The sequence below is a fragment of the Sceloporus occidentalis genome, unplaced genomic scaffold, assembly GCF_023333645.1.
Source record: "Sceloporus occidentalis isolate IW3139 unplaced genomic scaffold, rSceOcc1.0.p SCAF_187, whole genome shotgun sequence".
NCBI lineage: Eukaryota > Metazoa > Chordata > Lepidosauria > Squamata > Phrynosomatidae > Sceloporus > Sceloporus occidentalis.
The window spans coordinates 229,110-256,671 of NW_028317167.1; the positions used below are offsets into that span (position 1 = coordinate 229,110).

A 27,562-nucleotide genomic window follows, 5' to 3' on the forward strand; every position below is an offset into this window, starting at 1 on the left:
TGTCATTTTTCTCTCCTAAAAGACCAAGACTACATGATAGGATATACTACTATTTTTTAAAACGATACATGCCAAATGATAGCAATAAGGCCTTGTTATGTAATCTGTTTATACTGTATATGTAGTTAAAATAGGTGATATGAATACATAAAGTTAATGGTGCAAAATATTAATTTGTGCTAAAATATATAACTTAACTTAGGGTGGGATAAATGCTGCTCTTGGAAACATGGAAGCAGATGACTGGAGGTGGCACTTCTATGACACAGTGAAAGGTTCTGACTGGCTTGGTGATCAGGATGCCATCCATTACATGACTGAGCAAGCACCTGCTTCAGTAATCGAGGTAAATATTTTATCAACATTGAATGTATTCACACTTTCAAATACAATCCTTTATTCAGATCTTGTCAGACTTGTACATGAAATAAAAAATCAAGAAAATAAAAAATAAAGTCCAAGGCAACAAATCCAGACAAAGGTTAGACAAGAAGCAGGGTCAAGATAACCCAAAGGGTCAATATGCAACAAAGGTTTGGAAGCAGTGTGACAAGCCATAGGTTGCCATGGGAGGGTGCTCCTTGTCACGGTTCTGGCACCCGGCGGCGGCGGGCGGACTGCCTCCCGCAGATGTTGGGTGCCCAATCTCCCGGCACCGGCGGGCGGATCGCCGCTCCCGGACGTCGTTTTCCCAATCCCACGGTTCCCGGTACCGGCAAGTGGACTGCCGTCCGCGGTTGCCGGAAACCCGAGACTGCATCCCGGAGCTCCGTTGCTGGCAGGCAAGGACTCTGCCGCCGGCGCGGGACTCAAGGGGTTGAGTCTGGGGATTCCCCTGTCAGTGTACTTACCTCTTCTCCTGGCGTTGCCTGCAGGAACTCTAGGGGCGCGGCTAAGCCGCGTGGCTGGTATCGGGGCAGTGATGGACGGCTGGAGGCTCGGTCGTGACATCACCATGGAGGCGGGGTTTTTGTATTTGGCGCCGGCTTTAAAAAGCCGGAAATCCTTTTCTCCTGCACCCTGTTGTGGTCCTTTACTTCGTTTGCGGCTGTGGTCCTGAACTGTTACCATTGACCCTTTGCTTGCCTGACTACTCTTTGGATTGTGACTCTGTACCTCTGCCCGGATATCCGTGTACCAGTTTGGCTTGGCTGACTTCCCGCTCCGTGTCTCGACCCTCTGGCTTGTACGACTACCTGATCCGTGTACCAGTTTGACTTGGCTGACTTCCCGCTCCGTGTCTCGACCCTCTGGCTTGTACGACTACCTGTTCCGTGTTTACCCCTTCGACTTTATTCTACCTGTGGGGTTCGTCTGGAGATTCCTTCACCTTATCTACTCAGTACCTATTTCTACCTGCCCGCATTAGGCCTCCTTGCTGTTGGGATCCTCTAAGTCCTGGTTCTCTGCTGCTAAGGGCCCCTTTCTTGGTATCAGGGAATTGGACAGAATAACTCCTGCGGTGAGTGCCATTGTGCGGGTGGCTGTGACACTCCTTTCCTAGCCACAGGGCATGGTTTGAGTGTGCATGTCTCCCTGGCGTCTTGTGTTGCCTGGGAGACGTGATGCGAGTATGTTTGGAGGTTGCGGTCCGCCCCAGTATTCAAGCATGTGCGTGTTCGGGTGGCCGTGGTTCGGAGGGGTCAATGGAGCAGCGAGGGAGCTGAGGTAAGTTGTGACATTGCCATAGGTTAGCTTTTCCATTAAAGACAGGAAAACTAGGCTAATTTGTGCAAGTACAGGCAATGGCAGAAGAGAATAACATATTAATGGTGATGACACCACACCAACTCCTAAAGCCCCATCTAGGAGTCTTTAAACCAACAATTTGACAAGAGAGTAGAAATACAACATTTTCTCCTTAATCGCATAAACTATACATTATGAAGGGCCATCCCTTAGGCAAGTAGTAGAATATTGGCATAATTGGTTTACTAGGTAAAACACATGTGTTTGTCTTGGTAACAATTGCTCCTGTGAAATGTTTTTAACAAGTGCTTACTTATTATAAGCTATTACTAGTATTAGATAAAAAAAACCTGATATGGCTGTAGATAACTGTGATAAACACATAACAATAGGACATTATGTGAGGAGTGACAGTGGTTCCTGGGTGCCATATAGCCACTGTGCCTAAAAAAGAGGACATCCAGCGTCATCCTATTCAGAAATAACTAACCAACAACCGCTGTTACAAACACTGGGTAAATGGTAAACCCACTTGCTCTACATTATGAATTTTGTGCCTGACACAGCTGGAAAGTTATGGAATGCCTTTCAGCCGGACAGAAGAAGGGAAGATCTACCAGCGTGCTTTTGGAGGACAGTCACTTAAGTACGGAAAAGGAGGGCAGGCTCACCGATGCTGCTGTGTGGCTGACAGGACCGGACACTCGTTGCTTCATACTTTGTATGGGAGGGTAAGAAAACAAATTGGATCAAAGTGCTTTCTTCACAAAAATGACAGAAACAATTATTACCGGTAATCCTTATGCACAAAAATATATATTTTATGCCAAAGATAATAATAGAAATACATTTTAAATTATTTCAATAAATAATTGCTTTTTGTTTGTAATGCAGTTATTTTTATATGAATATGTATTTTTAAATGTTTAATAGCAACATTTCTTCTTCCCAATTAAGTTGCCTTTGCTGCCTTATGGATATTTAATCTGTTGTATGTAATATAAATTCCTTATAGATCTGATGTTTGTAATATTTGTATAATATATACATTTCTAGTCGCTGAGATATGATACCAGCTACTTTGTGGAGTATTTTGCTTTGGACCTGTTGATGGAAAATGGGGAGTGTCGTGGTGTAATCGCACTATGCATAGAGGATGGATCCATACATCGTTTCAGGGCAAAGAACACTGTTATTGCTACTGGGTAAAATGTTATTATTAACTATTAATATCATTCTCATTATTTTGTGTAGATGTTCACATGCATGTATGCATCAATGCAACCTTCTTAAAAAAATAAGGTTTGCAGAATACATAGCCTCGTGCTTCCTGAACATATTACCACCAAGCTCCTTATCATTTATTATTCTGGAGGCAAAGGGCTGTAAGCAAAGATATAGTTAGCCACAAATACTTTTAATCTGTGCACTTAATAGCACTAGCACAGTGCATAGGTAATCTATTACAAAGTGCACATCTATTTTGCATGTCAGTTTTTCATTGAGGTGCCATTTGTTCATACGTTATTGGAAAGAAGATATTTAAAAAATACTGCTATTAACCAGTTGGTGACTGATAGATTATGTAGATAATTTACAAAACGCACCCTAATATAAATAAATTTTTTAGCATGAATCCATATATAATCCAATGATACTAATGTTGCCCTTAATAGGAGATTGTTTTATTACTCTTTTATGCTGTTGAATAATAGTGTCTGATATCATCTGATTCTCCCAGGGGATATGGGCGAACCTATTTCAGCTGCACTTCTGCCCATACCAGCACTGGTGATGGCACAGCCATGGTGACAAGAGCTGGGCTTCCCTGCCAAGACTTGGAATTTGTTCAGTTTCACCCAACAGGTATTAACACGGGTCAGGGTGGTCTACTGCTTCATTATTCCCCTTCCCAATAAGTGGCTGATACAAGTGCGCTCCAGCCTATATTTCATTCTTCAATTGCTTACTTGCTCTGGTAAGACAGAAAATGTCTGTGTTAGTGAAGGCAAAGATCGATGCTCTGTCAAGTCAAAACACAAATGTTAGGCCTCTTGAGAGTCTAAGAATAGATTTGTGGCAAAATAAGGGGTAAGACTGAGGAGGAGGAAAAAAATCTAGTGTGGGGCATGGCCGAGGCACTGCATCGATTGAATAAAGAAAGGGACAGTTTAAGCTAATAAATAAAAATAAACTAGCCATGATTTCCTCTTTAAAATTGTTGTAGTAATTTCAGATTTCAAAAACTTTTTAAAAAAAAGTAATATTATTAAAGAGAGATGAGATATCAGGTACACAGGAAAGGTTTGTAGGACATTGTTTTTACTCTATATCAGTAGAATGTAGTACACCAATTATTTTCCTGCAGACCAAACAGTGGTCTTTACTTGATGCCCCACAATGAATCTCTAGTTGTGAATGTGAATTTTGTTATTGTTATACTGTAGATCTGGATATTACTCGACCCAAACTTAATGCTCCTCCTGTTGCTTAGCAATGATATAGAGCTGGAGATGGTAGTTATGGATTGATGAAAGCACTCTTTTACTTGCTTGATTTCCAGATGTAATCAATTATATTGTAGGTATTTATGGAGCTGGCTGTCTGATCTCAGAGGGCTGTCGTGGAGAGGGAGGTATTCTTATCAACAGTGAAGGGGAACGGTTTATGGAACGATATGCACCAGTAGCAAAGGACCTGGCTTCACGTGATGTTGTGTGCCGTTCTATGACCATTGAAATTCGTGAAGGAAGGTACACATTTTCTCGTTGGAATGTATTTAGTGAGATTTTATATTATCAGAAATATGTGTCATAGTGCATAGTTATGAAAAACTCCCCAAATATTTGAGTAGGGTATAACAATTTTCTATTCTGTAATAGAAGAAACATGCTGTTGTGGGCACTCTCCTAACTTTTGTGTAATTTTGCCTCAGCTAAAAGCACAATGCAAGACTTAAATGTATTATGTGACTTTTCTTTTATTTATGCATGAGTATCTCTTAACATAGACTCACACAGGTTAATCAGTTCTCAGTATTTTTTTTACACCTGATATTGCCGATCATTATTTTCTTGATTATTATCTGTAATTTAATTTAATTAACCCAAAACCATGTTTGCTTTGCAGAGGCTGTGGCCCAGACAAGGAGCATGTCTACCTTCAGCTTCATCACCTCCCATCTCAGCAGCTGGCTACTCGCCTGCCAGGAATTTCTGAAACGGCTATGATCTTTGCAGGTGTCGACGTCACAAAGGAGCCTATTCCTGTCCTCCCAACAGTCCATTATAACATGGGTGGGATCCCAACAAATTACAAAGGCCAGGTAGAATAACCTGCAGTATCTGCATACAAAGAATACTTACATAGCATTGAGTACTTGGGCTCTGGTCCTTATAGATTTTTGTCTAAGGCCAATCTGTTAAAGGTACATATGCTGCTACACTGGAACATTCTGCAACTCCATCTTCCTTTTACTCCTTACTTACTTTTCTTACTGTTTTGTTTTGTACAGGTAAAATATTTAAAAATAAGGAAGAAGCAGAGTCTAAGATGGGTTTTGTAAGAACGAGACTCCCTATGAATCTGAATGAACCATGAAAATGATCTTGTAGTGAACATTCATTTTGTATAAAGTTGTACATTAACTTGTTTTATTTCCAGGCTATTATTCACGTCGATGGGGAAGACAAAGTGGTTCCTGGTCTATATGCATGTGGCGAGGCTGCATCAGCTTCTGTACATGGAGCCAACAGACTTGGTGCAAACTCCCTCCTGGACCTGGTTGTCTTTGGTCGTGCCTGTGCTCTGAGCATTGCAGAGTCATGCAAGCCTGGTAAGAGCTATAATAAAAAAGGGGTACATCTGTCACGGACAGCCATCATTCTGTCCAAGGACAATACTGATCATTTTCTGTTGCCATTTTAAGAAATTATTAAGAAATGGTCTACAGCACTTGCGGATCTACCAAAATATAATACTTAATGCACCGCACTGTGAAAAAGTATCCTTTCTGATCTGCATATTGTTTTAGAAGTTCAATATGCCCAGACCTGTGTAGAAGATTGGACACTGTACTGTATCTTGTAGCTATTCGTAGTTCTACACTGATAAGTGTTATAAAATGTGATAGAAATGTTACTGGTAAATGTCTATGGTTCAGGACACTAAGTAGTTTTTATTAAAATCAAGACAAGACATCTTCTGATCCATCCCAGTGTCACACAACTTGTAATTACTGCACAAGATTATTATATAGCATTAGGGCTCCCTTGTACCTTTGGACTGCCATGCATGCAATCTAATAATTTTCTATAAAAAGGAAACTGTAATCTACCTTGGAGGCTGATATGGGTCAGTGGATATTGATTTTATGAACATAAACACGGTATAGGGGGCACACCAAATAACAGAGACAATAAAAACTAGAAATAGGCACACAGTACAAATATAAATATAAAATTCAATATATATGAACCTTAGCCTGTTGTCTTTTTGGTGGCTATTGCCTTTTTTTGGATTATCTTTAAAAAAACCTGAGCACCATCCCAAGTGTAATTCTATGTGTTGCTGTTAATACATTTACTGCTTATGTTTTATAAAAGGATTATTTACTTTACTGTGTATTATATTGTTTATATTATTCCTTTTTTAGGTGAGCCCATACCGTCCATTAAACCAAACGCTGGAGAGGAATCTGTTGCAAATCTGGATAAATTACGGTTTGCCAATGGAAGCACAAGAACCTCTGAGCTTAGACTCAACATGCAGAAGGTGGGTATCTGGTATTAAGAGTGTCTTATATTCTTGTGCAGAAATTCACTGCTATTGTCGTTGAAATGATCGTTTGTGATGAACTGCACTACTATAAAAGTCAAATAAAAGGATTTGCAGAGTTCACTATCTTGTTTAAGCACATTCCTAGAATTATGCATGGACGAACTGGGAATCAAAACCAGCCCTGGAAATAATTGAATACATGCCCCATTTTTCATGGTGCCATTTTTGTGCACACTGAACATGTCAGGTTTTGGCCCCAATATTTTTTGTTTAGAAGGAGACAAACCATGCATTTTAAAGTTTATTTGAAAAACACATTAGTCTTATTAAGATACATATGAAAACACATAGTTCCTAATATCGTCGTGGTCCATGATATGTAACGGGCTGGGACCATTGAGAAAGCATCGCTTTAGTTCATAAAATATGAAAAAACATCTTAGGTATGAACTTAACCATTTATGAAGGAAGGTACACATTTTCTTGTTAGAAAATACAACTAAGTATATTCCATCAGTAACACCCATATTCTAAGTGAACTATCTAAATGAAATCGGAGGTGTAACCATGTTAAGTATGTTTTCTAATTAGAAAACGTAAACAGAAATTGTATTAGACAAATAAAAGTGCTTAGACACAAGACTCCAATTTATTAAACCATTCAGAAAATGAACCAAAGTACACCTCAAACAAAAAGCTAACAAGCTGAATTGATGTTTTGAAACAACAACAGCGTGAAGTAAGCACTAACATAGACATTATTATTGCCTGTGGTGCACCTGTATACAACTACAAAGTACCCATGGGTTGTATCTTAGTACAAGGACTTATTACTCAGAAGGCTATATGAATTACTAGAATTGAATTTGACATAGAAACATAGAATTTAATGGCAGCTCATATAGTCTGCCCATTTTTCATGATGCAAAGACTTAGACCTTAATCAGTCGTTGGTCTCATCTTAGAATTAGGATAGCTTTATGCCTGTCCGACGCATGTTTAAGTTCTACCACCCAGTTAGTAAAGTCAAACTTTACCTTGCGTTAGAAAAATTGAATTTCTTAAAGAGACATTTTTGTTTTTTTGTGACAACGAGGCAATGTATGTTCCTTGTTCATGGTAGCATATACTTGAAAAAGCACATCTTGATTACAATGCATTTTATTTACGCATTATTACGCATGTAAGTATATGATAGGTACCAGCCTCTGAAATGTTATAACGTAAGAAACACATTTATTCGAGTTTTCATTGGTCCGGTGCCAATAATTAAATAACATTTCTTTGCCCATTGGGACATTAGACTATGCAGAATAATGCTGCAGTCTTCAGAACTGGTTCTGTATTACAAGAAGGGTGTGACAAGCTGAGTCAAATTAATGCTGCCATGGATGATATAAAAACATTTCACAGAGGTAAGCATGCATTCTGTGCGATTTTGTGATACTTGTTGAGGATAAGCACCACGTGATTACTTTGGAAACTGGCATTGAGTGGCGTTTGCTAAAAGTTCTAATTTAAAAATAACTTTATACCTGGTTAAGGGACAACCTAGTTACCTCTCCCCATCTAGCTGTAAGTAGATGCATAGTGATAGGCAGTATATAACCTCTCTGGTGCTGTCACCTACCTTCCTACTGATTTTGAATGTGTCCAAAAACAATGCTTAAAGTTAAGATGCATAAAAAATCAAAAGATGATCTCAACAGTGCCAAATGTGACATGTTAAGCCAAAGTCTACTTATAATATCATTTTTATTGTTATTCTGGTGACACTGAAATTCTTGTGGTGTTGAATCGAATAGTCAACATTCATGTTGTGTAACACAACACTTTATTGTACATTTTATGTTTGCTGTTTTTACCTACAGCTGAGCAGTCATTTGTCTAACCAAGCCCCAGATTGTGACTTATGTCAAGTTTTCTGTTTGGTAACATATGTGCTTAAGGCCAATTATGATGTATTGCAGTTCCTTTTAATCCTGTTATATTTTTGTTCTTGAATTGTAGGTATTGTCTGGAACACAGACTTGATTGAGACACTTGAATTGCAAAACCTGATATCGTGTGCTCTCCAGACTATTTATGCTGCAGAGGCTCGTAAAGAAAGCCGCGGGGCTCATGCCCGAGAGGATTTCAAGGTGGGAGGACCATCTGAGACACTGAAATGCCAGGAACTTATGGACATAGTTCACCTTCTCCATTTACACAAAACTACAATTCCACCTGCTAAAAACAAAACAATTTGAGCTGGGCAGGTTGTCTATCATTTTAATTTAGATAATGGCTGCTTATTATTTTACAGTATAATTTACCATTGCAGGGCAAGGAAGGCTCTAGGTGCTGAATTCATTGTGAGGTGTCAATCATGTTCAGAAATAATACAAAACAATATCTAGTCAAATAAATGGCCCTTTTTCAGGTGCTACCTATTCAAGCATATAACAATAGAATGTAACTATTTCCTAAATATAGATCTTGTCATATAGTTCCCTCCTGCATTACTTACTACATGTGTCCATCAAATTCAAGAGGGACAAGGTGGTTGCGACATATAATTTACAACTAGTTACTTTCTCTGGATCCATCCTGGAAGCTTCCGCTCTGATGGAACATGCTATCTCAAGACCATTTCCTACATTTGTAATTGTCAGTGGCTTCTTTTCCGCAATTATCGCCATCCTGCTAGAATCAGTAAATGGGAAATTGCCATGGAAAAAATAATATTTTTGTTTCACTATTCAAGTTAGTTGTATGTACAGCAACATAGAAATCATTGAAGGAAAGTATGTTTCCATGTGCTGCAAACCCATGATATTTTGAGTGACTCCTTTTGCCCAATCACCACCCTGAGCTCACTATCGCAGTGTCCATCTTATAAAGTCATTTTCTCCATAGACTTTCATTAGTCGGAGCAACCAAACTATTATATTATTTACCACAAGACAGTGTGATAAGAAGTCAGTGTGAATTGCCTAGTAGATTGGGCTAAACTAGCAGAGCTAGAACATATATATATCTAAAAAAAAATAATCATTATGTGAAAAATAGAATTGTTTTAACTTACCACCTGTTCAATTTGTTATTGAATATAGGTGTTTCTACACTTATGCTCTACTGAGCCCTCTAAAAGCTGGTTTGGACAAAGGCCTTTCCATAAATACTATTTCCTTTCATGTTTCAGTCTCATCAGTTGTCTGGCTGCCAATCCAACTGTTTCTTAGATTCCTTACAAGGAAATGTCCCCATTAAAAATTGTATGCTATTCTGGTTCTTCCTATAACTTACTTTGAATGGTTAAATGTAAGATGAGGAACTGATATTTTTCAATACATTTTAGATGCATGGGTTACTGTTCTTCTGACAGACATATCATTCATCTTTGTGTGTAAACAGTGGACCAATCCCAATGTTACATCTACATATCTGGAAGTTAACCCTGGAGTCACACTTCTCTTCTGTCCCTTAACCTTTTATGTCCTATTGTTAATTTATTAAAGACTATACCCCCCTTCAAAGGCTAAAAGATTTTATCTCCTGATTATATTACATGTATTTGAAATTAGAATGCCTTATATGTCTTCGATGTTAATAATATGTACTCGCTCAAAAATGGTATTTCATTATTTTAGGTTCGAATAGATGAGTATGATTATTCAAAACCACTCCAAGGCCAGAAGAAGAAACCCTTGGAGGAACATTGGAGGAAGCACACACTCTCATTTGTGGACAATAAAGGCAAGGTGGGTAGCAAAACATGTATGACTGTAAAGGTGACGAGCTTGCTGATCAAAATGACACTGGTTGCTATCTTTAAAACAAGAAGAGAACTTAAGGCTATGGCAAAGTTATCTCAAATATTAGCTCTATGCTTAATAAGGTAGGAATTGGGCAAATCTGTCACTAGACTTAACTCTGAACCAGTTAAGAGTTTCTAGGGGAACCTTCCGGGTCCATGATTAAAACTGAGCCGTTTGCTATCCAGATTTGCCTGAAATATCAGAAATGTGTTTCCGTTTGATTAAAGGATTGTCTAAAAGACATGATCTGGCGGTCTTGAGGTTTTATGGGCAATTGTACATGTAACAGTATACTTGACAGATATGTAACTCTTATTAAATTAGGGTAGGACACACTGCTTCATCTGCATCAAACATGCCATCAAGTGTTTTTCATAAATGCAAAAGGCTGCCTGCACAAACATGTAGGCAACAATATCACTGAGAAACAACCATCCAGTATTTAATCCAATTTATAAATAAAATTATACTGCATCTTTGCTTACAAAACAGAAGTTGTATGAGTAAAATGTATTCTAAAAGCATGTAAAATAAAAGAACGGTGTATTCAAACATAATCCAATCCAATGCATTTCTTATCAAACTTATTAAACTGTAATGTATTGATGGAGTTGTTATATTTTAAGTTTGCTTTATTTTCCAATAATTATAAAAATAAAGTATATATCAGAAACACATAGTCAGTCTGTGGACACAGCAAAACGATACTAAAAGTTGAAAAGGATTAACAGGCCGTCGACATGTTTTTAATTGTTAGTACATTTTTGAAAATAAAGCAGATTTTTTTATTTATTTCCCTCTCTAGGTTACCTTGCAGTACAGACCTGTCATTGACTCAACTTTAAATGAAGAAGACTGCGCTTCAGTTCCCCCAGCCATCCGTTATTATTAGTTGTCCTACCACGTTTCCTTAATTGCTTAGTTCATAATATATAAACTAAGCAATCAGTGTGTTTTAGTATTTCTTTGCACATAATGATGGTGCTTGGTAACCTATTAAAGAGCATGTTCATTCAAAGGCACACAGCCATATTTGACATGCCTTCATATGTCTAAGCATCGCAAATTCTGTATGATTCTCTATAGTGAAGGGTTAATCCACACAAAATAGTGCTTAGTCAAAATCCTATTTAGGCTTTTCCTGTGCAGCAGAAAGTTAACCAGCATCCTAATATACTGGAAAGTTTGTTTTTTGGATGCCTCTTGCTATCCTGCAAAAGGTAAGCCAATATACAAATGTGCTAACTTTTAACCATTTCCCTCTTTGCAAGTTTGAACAAATGTGGTATAGGAAGGGAATATGCCCCTAATGGCTTCCACCCAATACATAGGACCCACGTTAAGAACAAAACTTCAATATTATGTTTAAAAAATAAAATAAAAATGGGTATTACTAAAAAAATAATGCATATTTTTGATGCTAAAAAAATAACTTGTGAATGTTTAGTCTAACCAAACAAGCAACATCAGCATATCTTGTCATGGGCTTAATAATACATTTGTGCAAGAGATTACACATTTAAGATTCCTCCTTCAGTAAATCTTCCCAGGTTTAAAGATGTGACTTTGTATAGTCATGTAACATTTAGTACCAATCTTCTTGTGCTACACCTCATGTGTTCTGTGCTGCCAAAACCCGTACTGATAAAATTCATTTCATTTTGAATAGTTAGAGAGGAAATGCACTGTATAATTAGTTATGTTTAACTGAACTCACTGAAATAAACCTTGATTAAGTTTATATGTGTTCCTATTGTATGTAATTGCTGTAACAGACCTTTCCTCATATAGGGAAACATCTAAATAATCGTGCACTAGATATTATAGGGAAAACATTTTTAAATCACAACAAACCTTTATTATTAAAAATAAAACACAACAACTACTTGGCAAGAAAATTGAATCAATGACATTTATGAAAAGAATACGCTGAGCTCAGTCAAATACCAACTCTAGCTGCTTACTTTTTTGATTTATAATCCCATCTATGGCTGCTGTGACTATGACCTCATCAGATGGCACCATATCATTGAGGACAATGTTTTTGGTTTCTGTTTTTTGCTATTTTACGTTACTTTTCTAGAATGGCATTGTTTTCCCTGTAACTAAACAGTAGTCACAGTAGTAATACTGACATACGAAACATACATTTTTGTTTGACATAGTTATTCTAAAATAAAAGAGAGACACTTTATACATTGACTACCGATATTTTTAATTTACCAGTATTGTTAAATGTGGAATGCTAGCGTAAATGCTTACCATGTGGGGATGAGTGACATGTTGCTCAGCTTGCTGTAGTGTGTTCTCTGAGTTAAGCAACACATGTAAGCTCATAATGCTGTGTCATCAGTTTATTCATTTAAATTATTCACTTAAGCTAGAGTTGGTGGAAGACTTGACAAGACAGTTAGGGTTTTTATGAAGGCCTAACCCCAATAAGATGCTTTCAGAAGGGCTTGGCTGGCCCTGTATAATGCATATTTAAATCAGTGAGATCACTTTAGTGTCCTCACTCATTAAATTAGCTCTCCTGCCAATATACTCTGAAGGGGAACATTTTTTTTGCACAAGCACGAAGTTTTTTTTTCTGGTTGAGAACTTTCTCATTCACATAGATGAAGCACCTGCCCATGTGAAGTATTTTTATCACTGAATTGTTGTATTAACATATCCATATTTCATATATACAAGATGGAAGTTAATGACTGTGATAATGCCATTATAAATGGAAGCTTTAATATAAGAAGTAAAAACATATCTTAACACATTTCCTATGATCTGCCTGAAATGCTTCAGCAGACTGCACATGGGTCTCTACTGCTAACACTGTTTAAACAGTTCCTATAATGTAAATTAGGGCACTAATTTAAAACCTGATGTAGTGGGAGAATTGCACCTCCCACATGGAAACCAAGAGGGTCATTTTTATAATAATACTTAAGAAAAAGGCACAAAATCGTGATAAGCAAATTAAAACCATAGCTTGCCTGGCAGTATTAAATCCCTCAATATGTAGTCAGCCTTTCGTATCTGCTTACATTGTGTTCGTGTACCAAGACATAAATGGTGCCTCAAAGGTGTTCAGAGTTATCTCAATTTAAAAAAAAAAAATAGAAACCCACTGAAAAATGTTGCTTGATATAAAACATAATACATTGGTATCGTTAAAGGATACATCTATGACATCATTTTTAAAAGAAATACCAATAACGTATTAAACCAAATACTCATCCTAGCCATTGCACAATATTTCTAATGAATGAGGTAGCAAATAACTGCTCATATTGTTTAAGCCTAAACACTGATGTGGTGTCTCCTAGAGTGAGCCGAGATAACTTTTCGTTATTAACATCAGATCCAACCGCAACTGCGCACGTTACAATGTTATTGGCGCGGATAAAATCCAGAGCCTGGACAAAATTCTTATTATTGCTCATGCCATCCGTTACGAACACAAAAGAAATCTCTGCATTACTTCTTGCACCTCCATATTGTCTTTGCACTATGTTTTTTATAGCATAAAGTACAGCTGAACCAACATGAGATGACGAGTCATAGTACACAGCTTTGGAATGCAGTTCTTGAAGGCTTGTTCGGTTGTATGTAAAATCCAAAAGGACATTTTGCTCATTTTCAGCTCCATATTGAATCACAGCAATTCTGGCTCCGTGTCTGTCCTCTTCCTGCGTTGCTAGTTTCAGTTCCTCTGATATATGATTTATAAATCTAAGAACATGCATAAAATTCTCTTTACCTGTTCTCTCAGAACCATCGACAAAGAACACAATATCCACTGGCCGACCTACCAGTGGTCCAAGCTGGATGGCTGCAACAAGAAATAATGTAGTTGGCTTTTATAAGTTCACGGGCATTGAGAAATCATTTTACATGACATTATTATTATGTACATTACATAAAGCCTTTCTTAAACACAGTAAAAGACCAAAGACAAATATGTAACTATGCAATGTGTAAATGTGTCATTTTTGTCCGCTAATAGAAGGGCCTGTTCCTAGAGTCATTACTGAGCTACAGGACATTGACACATGAAAACTGCATTTTTCCTAAGGATATATTATTAACCAGGAGTATACATTTCTTTTCCTAACAGTACCTATATAGTACCAACAGGTGGCAGTAAAGTCATGCCTGTTAGTTCAATAAGCCAAAACAAGGCATTTTTAAAAGAAAGGAACTGTGGATATATCCCATATGATTATGTAACGTTCAGTGGCTAGTTCATTCAGTCCCCATACGTCCTCCATCTTACATAAAAAAAAAATGGCAGGTATTTTTCTTATGTGAATAAGTAATTGGTAGCTCAAGTACAGAACAGGTAAAAGGTGCATGGGAGGACGTCAGCATTGTAAGGTGATCAAACAATAAAGCATGTCTAGCTGTGGTATGCATCTAATAATATTCAATCGACTTACTTACCTTGGGTACACATATGGTCTGGACAAACAATTTCAGGTTCTATAAAAAACAAATTACATTTTAGATATGTGCGTCATATGTTATTCCAGACCTTCTGAACCCTGTAATGTACTGGTAATTACATATAGCTCTATTTGGTAAGCTATCTGGACCAATAATAATAATAATTAAAAAAAAATACTCTACAGGCTAGGACTAAAGTCATGTAATTCATCAATTTTAACGATCAACTATTAATGGTCTAACTAATTATCATAAAGTAATAATCATATGTTCCAGCTTTTTTGCAAAGCATTATTCTGAGAACCACAGTCTTCCCTGAAATGAAGGGAAAAAAATAAATAAATACTAATTAAAAAAAAACAAAACTAAATCAGGTTAATTTTCAGATACATGTAAATAACCAGACACCACCATACCTGGACAAAGCACAGCCTCAATGGTTTCCAGGAATTCTTCTGCTGCCAGCTCAGCATACACACTTAGATTCTTCACCCTACTCCGTACATTGCAGGCTATTGCCTCCAGATCATTTTTCTCAGCATTGCTGTTAAACATGTCCCCTACTCCTATGGCGTACACTTCCGCACCTTTACATAGCGCTTCCAACTTGTCTATGTCCTTGGGATCATAACGTCCATCTGTGATTACAATGGCAACCACTTTGCTCACCATCCTTTGACTTGGGCGTATTAATTGTTCATAGGTGTATTTCAGCGCTGATGGTGTCCATGTGCCGCCGGCCAGCCACTCCATTGACTTCACCTTATTTATGAAAGATGCCTTGCAGGTTATACTAGGGTCATCCAATCTGATTGCTTGGATGTTACCTTGATGGCTATACTGAACAACACCAAAACGAGAACCTGTACAGGAGATTTGCAACATTGAGTAAGATACAAAATGACAAAAAATGTTTTTTTACTTTACACTTTATCTCTAACAACTAATGAAATGCTACTGTATAACCGTAACCGATTGCCTTCTGTGAGCACAGCATTTTATATGTGCTGGTTAACAGTGCGTGAAATGTATGTATGTCCTTGAAAAAATAGCTGAATGTAGCAACAATAATTCTGACTGTTATGCACTAATTATTAACCCTTTGTTTTGAGAGGATATCCAGAACTAATGCCCACTGGGTAGAACAGGATTTGCATGTTCTTGACCATACATATACCGTATTTTCATGCTATCACTTACAGCCGATTAATGGGGCATACCCGACAATCATTCTGCCAACCACTGATAGCCCTGATTTTGTTATGTGATTCATCATATAATGTAAATTAATTGATTGCCCACAAATGAGAAAAAGTTATTTTCTAACAGAGGAGTTTGACTCTGTACACCCCTGTTTTAGAATCGTTTTTTTAAGAAACATTTCCATAGTACTTCTTACACTCAAGTACTGAGGTGTTCTGCTTTTGTAGAGCTAAGGTATTTATTAACATGCAGTGTGGAAAGTTTAATTAAAACACAGCTACTTGTTAAAAAGTCATCCCCTTAAGTTATAAAGCAAATTAAAACATTTTACTTTATTTGCTTGCTAGTGTCGCAGCCTCTGAAGTTAGTATGCAGCGACAGAGTTTGATGACACTTTAATTGCTTGTAAAAGTATTTAAACAGAAATGGTATTGAATATACCGTATTGGCTCGAATATAGGCCGCACTTTTTCCCCCACTTTAAGTCTTTAAAGTGGGGGTGCGGCCTATATTCGGGGTCTAGGATACAGATCCCCCGCAGCGGTGCAGGGGACCTGTATCCTACTCTCCGATGAGCTCTGACAGCCTCCCCTGCCAGCACTTTCCACGGGGGGGGTGCCGGCACGGGAGGTTGTCTAAGCGCATTGTGCGGACGGTCACCGGCTGCGGAGGTTGTTTACCGCATCGCCGCAGCCGGTGACCGTCTGCACGATGCGTTTTACCTCTGCCCCCAAGACTTACCAGAGCAGACTCCCAATACGCGTATACAACTTCCGGTTCCGGCACATCCACTGAGTGTCGGCACCGGAAGTTGTATACGCGTATTGTGTAGATGTCCCCCGCCGGCCCCGCAAGACACCCGGGAGTCTGCTCTGGTAAGTCGGGGGGGGCAGAGTGGCAGCATATCTCGGGGGGGGGAGGAGGAGGAGGACAGTGGCAGCATATCTCGAGGGGGGGGGAGGAGGAGGACAGTGGCAGCATATCTCGGGGGGGAGGAGGAGGACAGTGGCAGCATATCTCGGGGGGGAGGACAGTGGCAGCATATCTCGGGGGGGGACAGTGGCAGCATATCTCGGGGGGGGAGACAGAGTGGCAGCATGTTTTTTTGGTGCTTTTTTTCTTTAAAAAAGCACCAAACTTTTAGGGTGCGGCCTATATACGGGGGCGGCCTATATCCGAGCCAATACGGTATACTGCATTTGCTATGGTATAACTAGCTAAGCATACAGGTAAGCCACAGGCATTTTGATTATTTTTTATAGAAGTCAAGAAACGTTGCGACAATGATTATTGATATAACTTGTAGGCAGTCCTCTGATACTGTAAATCTTTGGGGGTCATAGTTTGGAATCATTTGTCATATAGATACACAATAAGTACACAGTATTTTTTTTTTTTTTTGGGAAAAAAAAGTCAAGTTACCTGTAAAATCAGAGGAGTTTTTGGCCATGTTTCCGATCCGGTTAGCAATATTGATTACAAAATTTTTTGCAAGGCTGAAGTTTGTTTTGCCAACACTTTCAGAGCTGTCAATCACAAATATCACATCAACTGGCTTACACGACCTGTAACAGTCTGAATAGAATGCAAAAGAAAATGTGAGGATATGCTATGAAATCGGTTTAGATCAATGTATATATGCTTTTAGCGCAGCGTGCGTACAAAAAGCACCAAATCAAATATATAGTTTAAGCTACAACTACCATTTAGGAAGTGTTTGACAAATACCTGTATATTATAATGTTGGTATACTTAATGTACCATGTATGTCCAATGTATTGCAAGTACACATATAAAAATGTACCTGTGGTGATACCCCTTAAATCTGTTCCTGAGCGAAGGAACAATACATCTTTTTGATACTTATGACATTTATGTATTAGCAAATTAGCAAAAGAAATGTATGCAAATCCAAGTCCCCAGTGTGAAACAGTGATTATCCTCAGTCTTAAAACCTTGTTTAGCAACAATAACTGCAATCACACAGTTCCTGATTAGTTTCTCACAGCATTGTGGATGAATTTTGGCTCATTCCTCCACCCAGGACTGAATTAACTCAGGTTGAGAAAGCTACTACTTCCCCAAACCTTTTCCAATTAGTCAATAGTGGTTTGATGGAGGCATGAAGCCACCAGAGAGATGACTGTGTAACCCCTTCCAGATACATCAACAACAGAGGTGTTCAGGAATGTATTTTGAACGTGACATGATGTGGCTTTGGGAACTTGTGTGCTGCCAACTACAACCTAGTAGCAAAGGGCAGTGTTAGTCAGATTTACTGTATATTGGACAGGACTGGTCCTTATCAGGTTTGATTATTTACCAAGCTCTAAAAACTACTGATCCCAATAATCCTTTCCATTTAGGCTTTAGGCCAGAGTTTGCTAGGCAGGAAATTACTTTTTTTAAATACCTTACCTTTGCATGTTTGATTATTTCAACCCACAAAAGTGATCTGTCCAAAATGTGCAAAATATACATCAATTCCTCACTTCAGATATTGGACAAAAAGTTTTTCACACAAATGCATTCCTTAGTCTGTTATCCCTTCTTTTTTAGATTTGCAGTTGCAGTAATAATATTTGTGTATAACCTTGTACATCTGCTTTTGTAAAGCACTGAAAAACATTATGCACTCGACCTTCATGTTGCCAGCCTCATCATCTATTTACAATGTCAGGAAAATACATGATTGTCTTCTATGGAGGCTCTGACTCATTGTTTTATAATAGGAAAAGGTGACTGGAAAATATTTCACTTCAAATGCTTTTTATAGCCACCATTTTTATCATACACTAGAGAAGGTTTGATTCAGTACATTATATCGTAGTTTTCTTTCTAAACAATTATCAAAGTCAGATTGCTTGTTTTATGTCTTCAGGTATGTGCCAAAGTTGCTAAGTTCCATTAGGTATTTGTATAAAGCAGACAAGTACATACAGTTGATATAAAAAGTCTACACCCCCTGTTATAATGCCAGGTTCTTGTGATGTTAAAGAATGAGACAAAGATAAATCATGTCAGAACTTTTTCCACCTTTAATGTGACCTATAACATGAACAATTGTAGAAGTTGGCCTTTGAGGAATCAAGGAGTATTCCTGGCAGAATGACAGTATATGGAGTATATTGCTGTATTAATTGTATATATTCTGGAGTTATGTCCATACATATTTTAATATAATTATAAATGACAAAATCAGAATATTCACTTATGTCAGGAGAGTTGTGGTTCCATCTCCCTCATTTGACTATTCATTACAAAAAGGTCAATGCTGGCATGTTCCTCCAGCTGGAAGTTTTTGAATTGTGTGGTAGGCCTGAAGCCTGTAATCAAGTGATTATGAGGTGTATACCTATAGGAACTTGCTTTTCACTGAGACACCAGATTGAGCATGGCTGTATGATAAAGCCCTAACATCCAACAAGATATTGATTTTAAACTATAACCTCAATATAACCTCAATTAATTTAAGTATTTTTATGTGTATGTAATGGTAGTACAGGTGGTAATGGCACCTAGTCCATAACATCTTGTGGTGCATATATTTAGAAATGGCCCAAATTTGCAATATAAGATATAATATAGACATAAAATTTCAGGTCAGATTTGTACGTGCTATAAAGAATATAGTACTGCACAACACTGCTTGTAAAATATGTCATTACTACGAAACAATTGTCTTCTGCAAACAGATGACTCAACTTTTGTAAATGTAAACCCAAGGTACTCACCGCAGCATCCACATATCTCTTCAACATAGCTCAAAATTTCGCATTCCTGTTTAAACAAATGTTATAGCATCAGTTTAGAATGACCAAATGAATGTACAATGGAAAGTAAGCATTAACAGATTGCCTATTATACAGTTACCGTGATGCCTGGGTCGCCACGATTTCCGGGTGGACCCTGAAAATACATACCGAAATATAAGCTCATCATTAATAAAATAAACTGCTGATCACCCCAAAGAATAAAAAATATGGTAATAGTATGGAACAGAAAAATTGGTATTAACAAAAAAAGTGGGTATGAGTGTGTAAGTTTCTGGGTTTCCACATCTACACACAGTGTGTCTTGCCCTTTCACAAAACTGCTTTGCCAGAAGAGTAAGAGATCCATGTAGCATACCCTGGGAAGCTCCTAAGTATGCTAACAGAGGGATGAGGCTAGTCTCGTTTGGTGGGAAAGAGTACTGGAGGTGGGCAGACTTGGGGTGTACTCCCATTTATCAACTAAGATTCCCTAAGCTTCATTAGGAAAACCTAGACAATCCCCTGGTATACAAATCTCTCCAGTGTGAAAAGGATTCGCTGTTATTTTTTTCATTATATATATATATATATATATTAAATGAATTACAGATTACAAAATATACAAAACCATAACAGTAACATGGGTAAGTGTGAGCACTGAATTGAACCATGACATCTTAATATAAAGCTGCCTTCCCATGCTTTTTTAGGTTACTTATACAGTCTATCAAAGCCATATGTTATTAAGTACATTCATTCTATTTATATAATTACATTGTAATGCTCTTTAAAAATAACCAGATGATCTTAACTGGTCAATTATAAACATATGTACAGTCTTGGAAAAATATTATTAAGTTTTAACTGCAAACAGAAAAAGTTAGAAGCCAAGCAGAAAATGATACTAGTCAGGGTTAAACCCACCCGCTATTAGGCATATAGAAAATCAAAATCTTTTGTGCTATATTCTATTCATCTGTTCAACACAGCCAAGTGGTCTAGTGGAAATATCCAGCCCTTCATATATGCATAAGATTACAAAACACCAGAAATAATGCAATATTACTTATCTGGAAATAAATAATGTTCACACCTATTTCCATTTAACTATCCTAATCTATGTAATTCCCTCTATTCCAGCTATAGTTTAAATTTTACTGCATAGGTTCTGATAGAGAGAATGCCTACTGTTAGATCTGGACATAAATGAACAGGTTTGCTCAGCTATCCCTCTGATATGCCTCTAAGAGGAACTCCATGCAGTATATTCATTTTACTAAGACCATAAAATGATTTCCACAGCAATACACATTACAATAATATGTATTTTGACTGCTGTAGTCATTTATATAAAGAATCGACCTTGTTGCAAAGCAGGAATCCACTCTCATAGATATCTAAAGGAAAATCATTAGTGAATTATATGAAACTGTATGGCATGTATGTGACAGGGCCAGGCTAGCTGGCTCATGTGTCATATGAAGTTTAGCCGGGTCACGGAGCACTTTTGTGTCCGGTTCTGTATACTGTGACCCGGTAATATATTATATTGTGTTTATTGTGTAACCGGCCCAGAGACTGATGTGGATTCAGCCCCAGCCCTCAAAGAGACGATCCTATAATCTGGCTGGGGCTCTTAATCAGCCAGCACAGCCCTGTCTGCCCAGACGGCACCCGCACTACAGGGGGGATAACACAGGTGGGGAAACCCATTGTATTCTGTAATCCCCTCACCTGATACATCCCCTGTATACTGATGGGATTTGTGATGGGATGTGGCTGATGGGATTGGGGGTTGGGTTCGGTACACATTGCATTGAGATTGTATATAAGTTCTGTGTGTTTGTAATAAAGAGAGCTCTTCTTGGTTTACTACGAATGGTGGTCTGGATGATCCGTGGATAGCTGAGTGCTATCCGTATGAGGGACTGACAGGTGATTCCTCAGCCCTCAAACAGGGCGACCCAGCCTTGGGTACGGTGACCCTGTAACATTGGTTGGCAGCGGTGGGAAGAATCCCACGACTTGGGTGAAATCCAAACCACCAACTGGGATTGCAGACGAGAGACACCAAGAGAGCTCCTGGAGGTTTGTAGCAAAGGAAAGGCTACTCTGATTGCGGACTGCAGAGAGATGGACCGGCACCAGGATGCCCCAGAGGAGAGCCTCGGACTGAGTGCTCTACAAAAGAACATTCTATGGCACCTATCCCTGTACCCAGGAGGGGCTACATCGGAGCAAGTGACGGCGGTGATTAAAATGTGTCACCAGGAACTAAGCCAGAGTGGGTCTGTATCTCCCAGACTAGGGGAACAGAACACCAAAATATCATACCAGGATATCCAACCCTTCCGAGAACCAGAGGGTGAGACAGACCGGGTTACAGCCGAGGTGTGTGAGCTGGAACACCAGCAATGGCAGTTAGAGTCTGCGCCTGCAGACTGGAGGGATGATTTCTCCCATCCCCACTTCGAATCATACTGGGCACAGTACTGGACAATGTGGGATATACGAGTTCCACTCCTGGGGGAGAACCCGTTGCCGGAGTGGGAAGAAGAATTGAGGGGTCTCATATATGCAGAGCTCGACCTCCAGAGCCGCTACCAGGGATTCTCCCAGCAGTTAGCAGGTGAAGACCACAGCGACCCTCTGATGCTGTATAGCCCCGTCGACCCAGGACTGATATATGATGCCTTCCAATTTGACTCGTCCTTCGGAAGCCCCTGCCAGTACCGCAGGGATACAATCTGGGACAACCGTGCAGAAGTCCTGGTTTATGCTATTCCCCCCGAGCTGGAGGCTGTTATGGATTGCCTGGTCCAAGAGGAATGGCAGCTCGAGAGGGACTATAAAGAATTGCTGCAGAGAGTGGAGCTCCAGGAGTTACAAGGAGACTGGGAGCATGGTACTACAACTTGCAGGAGTGGGACCGAGGTCCTCTTCACCTACTCCGCGGCCCCTGCCCTGGCGAGAAGAACCGAGGTCCTCGCCAGCAAGAAGAAGCGGAGGAGGAAGCCAAAAGCTCCGACCCAAGTCCCCACCAACAACCCTGGCTGCTCTACCCCGGTAGAAGAGATGACTGTCCCCACCGCCCGAGTAAGTGGCACAATTCCCCTCACCAAACCCCTAGCTATGCCCGTAGAAGCCAGTGCCCCAGACTGTCCCCCTGATTTCCCGAGTGTCCTGGAAGAAACCCGGGTCACTGCCCCAGAGGTTCCCTATGAAGTCCCCGGTGACCCGGTAGAGGCACCGTTCCCCGACCTAGCGAGGGCGCCAGAGGGGCTGCCGAGTTCCCTGGGTCCTTTCAGTAGCCTGGCGCAGGCCCTGGTTCCTATCTCTGGTTCCCCAAGTGTCCTGGTAGAAGCCCAGGTCACTGTCCCAGAGTGTTCCTCTGACTCTCCCCGTGCCCAGGCAGAGGCACCTGTCCCAGAGAGGAAGATCGAGGGTCTGCTTAACCCTCCCGGTGGTCCAGTATTGGCACCTGTCCCTGCCCCGGAGTATTCCCCTGGGTCCCCTGAGTACCCCGCAGAGCTGCTTAGCTCGCCCAATAACCCTGTAAGGGCACCTGTTCCTGTCCCAGAGTGTCCCCTAGGTCACTCCAGTGTCCCGGTAGAGGCCTCGCTTACTACCTCTACGTGTTTCCCTGGTTCCCCGAGTGCCCCCGGCCCGATCAGCAGGGCTTTCCTTCCATGCAACCGCCCTGGCCTGGCAGCTGCCCCAGACTCAGTTCCCAAGACTAGGGAGCAAGAGTCTCCACGTGCCCCTGTTACCCCGGTGAGGGGGATAGCCATGTGCCCCCGGCTGAGCTGGGACCGTCCTCCAATTCAAAGAGGACTACTGACTATCCTTTTGGGCAACCAGGGCCCTGGCCCACCTTCTCTGGATGCTTCTGACAAAGGGCGCCATGAACTAAGGCCTGCACCTGTGAACTTTGTCCACTCGGACAGCCTGCAGCAGACCCGTGTGGATCTGCCTGGTCTGCCGGACCGTTGGTCAAGGGGGAGATCTGTGACAGGGCCAGGCTAGCTGGCTCATGTGTCATATGAAGTTTAGCCGGGTCACGGAGCACTTTTGTGTCCGGTTCTGTATACTGTGACCCGGTAATATATTATATTGTGTTTATTGTGTAACCGGCCCAGAGACTGATGTGGATTCAGCCCCAGCCCTCAAAGAGACGATCCTATAATCTGGCTGGGGCTCTTAATCAGCCAGCACAGCCCTGTCTGCCCAGACGGCACCCGCACTACAGGGGGGATAACACAGGTGGGGAAACCCATTGTATTCTGTAATCCCCTCACCTGATACATCCCCTGTATACTGATGGGATTTGTGATGGGATGTGGCTGATGGGATTGGGGGTTGGGTTCGGTACACATTGCATTGAGATTGTATATAAGTTCTGTGTGTTTGTAATAAAGAGAGCTCTTCTTAGTTTACTACGAATGGTGGTCTGGATGATCCGTGGATAGCTGAGTGCTATCCGTATGAGGGACTGACAGGTGATTCCTCAGCCCTCAAACAGGGCGACCCAGCCTTGGGTACGGTGACCCTGTAACAATGTACACATAAGCTAAAAGGCAATATAAATATAAAGGATTGATAATGCATTAGATTTTAAAATGAATACTTACTGGATAGCCCGATATGCCAGTAGGACCCCTCTCTCCTGGTTGTCCATTAGGCCCATATTCACCCTAGTTTAAATAGTTGTGCAGTTAAATATAATAATACATATACAACTGTTTTCAGAAAATGCTATTTCCTAATGGTGAACATATGTTTAAGCCAGTTAGGCTTAACTGGGCTCTATAACCATGGCAGGATTTAAATTCCAGGAATTAAGACCAGAAACTTGAGAGTCTTTGCCTATACAAGAAAATGTCTAGATTAAGTGATGATTGGGTAAAATTCATTATAATGCTTTACAAGCAGATTTAATTTTTCACCAAACCTCTTGACAATTTTCAACCGCAGAAAATTCCAGTCAAAAACCAATGTGGTTATAAACAAAAAAACATGTCCTAGACTCCTAGTTGAAAAATGATGCTCCACAAAATAACACTTGAGTTTTCCATTAAATTACTACCATGCTCCTCGGGGCATTCATTGGATAAGTTTAAAGCCTATATACACAACTCTTTTTTCTAAATTTTTAAGCAGTTGTGAGATTATGTATTTTAGATCTGCAATATGTACAGCATCCTAGACATTTTAACTGAACTGTTCACATGAGAATCCCTCCCGCTAATTAAAAAGAATTTATGAAAAATTTCTCTGCTTTACACCTCCTCCTACAAATTCCCCTGTGTTGCAAAGTGGATGGACAGTATGCTCTTGGTTGTCTACTGTAATACATATAAGTGATGTCAGAGAAGTTAAATAACCCCTAAACAACTGTATGGTGACACAACTGTCAAAAGCTAAATCCATTCATGAGCACAGGCAGATTATTGATTATCTGTAATTCTAACGTATTATAGGTTTTTTGGTTGCCAGAAAACAACAAAACTTTGAGAAAAATACAATATTTCAAAAATATTTACTGGGTTTCCTTTTGATCCTTTTGGCCCCTGCTCTCCTTTCTCTCCAAAGTATCCTCTTGCACCCTGGTTAAATAGAGAACATATTACCAAAACAAAATCTATGTTTTCCTGGACAACACTGTCAGAAAGTGTAGCTAAAGTTCATTTCATGCTTAGTCTGGGAATGTCTTTGTCTGACTCACTCTCTTAATTATACACATTTCCTCCACAACAGTAAGATAGATATAGCATTAGTTCAAGAATACGTGTTATCTCGCATTTGAGAATAACGTTTTGATTTTTTTTCATGGTTATATCTTTGCCAATGATGGCAAATTAATGGCTTTAAATTATATATATATATATATATATATATATATACACACACACACACACACACACACTTTCTTAGCTTCATGCACCATTAGAAACAGCAGAAATAATTAATTATGTAATGCAATATTTGTTACCAGGAACACATTTGGAACACATAAAGCAGGCACTGATATTTTGTTGCCATAGTAATAGGAAACGCTTCTTGTATATTAAAGTTTTTTTGAACAAACATGCCATTTAAAGTTGAAAAGGGCTTGGTCACACTGTCAGAAGAAAAGTACAGGTTTCAAAATATAAACTAAACAATGAACAAGATTCATTTTGTATTACCGTATTCGCCCGAATAGGTGCGGCCTATTTTCGGGGTTTAGCACAGGGATGCGCAATTCGTATCGCCCGACGCCCAGGACAAGCAGTTCCGGGCGCCGGGCAGGTTTTTTTTTTCTTTTTCATTTACCCCTGCTGTGGGTAAGCAGCAGGGTTGGGATCCAGATCCCCTGCAGCGCTGCAGGGAAGCTGGATCCTTCTCTCCAGCAGCCGGTGGAGGTCTGAGCGATTTCTAGGGGGCATAAACCATATCTGGGGGGGGGGCAGACTGGCATATCTGGGGAGCAGAGGGGAATATCTATAAGTAAGATGCATTATGAATTAAGGGGGGGTGGGCCTTAAAATGACTATTGGTTTTTATAATAATTCCTGTTTATATATAACCTATGCTGACTAACTGCATAATAGATGCCAAAAATGTTAAAATACATGTATACATGTAAAATACTGTTTTACTATTACACTAATGTGTATTTTTTCTTAAAAAAAATGTTTCTTTAAAATAGCACCAAACTTTTAGGGTGCGTCCTATAATCGAGCCAATACGGTATATCATTTTAATATTGAATTCTAAATCATAGATATATATTTTTAAAAAACAGAGGAAGTCAGTAGGATTATGTAAAGAGGACTGATGATCCAACAATATTTGAAAACATTTTTTTTTCTTGGCTTTATTTCTTGAAATTTAGAATCTCTTTCTCGCATAGCATGCTACTTAGATTTCACTACTCTGCATTGCTTCGACTGTGAATGGTAAATTCCAGAATTATTGAAATACATTAATATCACATTTGCTATATTAATAAAATATAATAAAAAACAACAATTTCTATTGCTTTGTCTATGATAAGTTTCTTACTGGAAAACCAGGAAGTCCTACATCGCCTCTGTCACCCTAGATGCAGATATAGGGAAACAAAACAGATCAGATTTTCATTTATGTAACAGAAAAACAAGAATAATACAAATTTATTCATGGAAAGCCATAAAAAAGAAATAAAAAATGGGATTCTGCATTTACATCTTGAAGCCTAAACTAACTGACTACCGGATTGGTTTATGTACCATCTGTAGCTTTGTATATTTTACCAAATATGTATTCATGTATGTATACCTTCACATTCTTACTTATATCCTGTCATTACTAGGGCCAGACTTGCCTACCAGGATACTGGGAAATTTCCCACTGGCAACCAGCCTTGGGGCCAGTCTTCAGCCTTTCCAGCTTTTCCCTTGCGAAGTCGGGAATGGGGCAGAGTCTCATAACGTGATCTTATATGACCCCGCTGTGAAAGAGCGGTTGCAGCTAAAAGCCTCTGGTAAGGTAAGGGGTGAGGTCAGAATATATGTATGTTACAGTGAATGTGTATGTGTAATAGTGTGCTAGCAATGGTTATGCATAAGTGTGTCTTAGCATGAGTGTTTGTGTAAGCATGAATGTGAAAGTGTGTTAGCATGAGTGTGTATGTGTGTTAGAGGGAATGTCTGTATGCATGGATGTGTATGTGTAAATGTGTTAGCATTCGTATATATATGTGTACATGTGTGTTAGCATGACTGTGTGTATACTATGAGTAGGCATGTGTGCGTAGGTATGCATTACTGAAAGAGAGCTGTGTAAATATGTGTGCCATATGTGGTGTAGTATGAGATGATAATGGTAGGGAATGGAGATGATGGTATGAATATGGGGAATAACGATTGT

The 27,562-nt window shown here is 39.4% G+C and overlaps 2 protein-coding genes across 2 annotated transcripts in view; one reads left to right on the forward strand and one right to left on the reverse strand.

Annotated features, from left to right (window-relative positions):
* LOC149278643 (succinate dehydrogenase [ubiquinone] flavoprotein subunit A, mitochondrial-like) overlaps nt 1-11,160 on the forward strand; it is a 32,403-nt gene extending 21,243 nt beyond the window's left edge. The window contains exons 6-17 of the mRNA XM_089501912.1: nt 203-346; nt 2,256-2,420; nt 2,746-2,894; nt 3,431-3,555; nt 4,274-4,442; nt 4,819-5,014; nt 5,353-5,524; nt 6,344-6,462; nt 7,772-7,883; nt 8,479-8,609; nt 10,101-10,211; nt 11,074-11,160. Coding sequence (XP_089358038.1) covers nt 203-346; nt 2,256-2,420; nt 2,746-2,894; nt 3,431-3,555; nt 4,274-4,442; nt 4,819-5,014; nt 5,353-5,524; nt 6,344-6,462; nt 7,772-7,883; nt 8,479-8,609; nt 10,101-10,211; nt 11,074-11,160 — 1,680 coding nt within the window. The remainder of the gene's footprint in view (nt 1-202; nt 347-2,255; nt 2,421-2,745; nt 2,895-3,430; nt 3,556-4,273; nt 4,443-4,818; nt 5,015-5,352; nt 5,525-6,343; nt 6,463-7,771; nt 7,884-8,478; nt 8,610-10,100; nt 10,212-11,073) is intronic.
* A 2,338-nt stretch (nt 11,161-13,498) lies between these two features.
* Nucleotides 13,499-27,562, reverse strand: part of LOC149278644 (collagen alpha-2(VI) chain-like) — a 100,467-nt gene continuing 86,403 nt past the window's right edge. The window contains exons 13-18 of the mRNA XM_089501914.1: nt 19,788-19,823; nt 19,649-19,694; nt 17,337-17,489; nt 15,128-15,574; nt 14,709-14,747; nt 13,499-14,097 (exon numbers count right to left, since the gene is read on the reverse strand). Of these exons, the coding sequence (XP_089358040.1) occupies nt 13,499-14,097; nt 14,709-14,747; nt 15,128-15,574; nt 17,337-17,489; nt 19,649-19,694; nt 19,788-19,823 (1,320 nt within the window). The remainder of the gene's footprint in view (nt 14,098-14,708; nt 14,748-15,127; nt 15,575-17,336; nt 17,490-19,648; nt 19,695-19,787; nt 19,824-27,562) is intronic.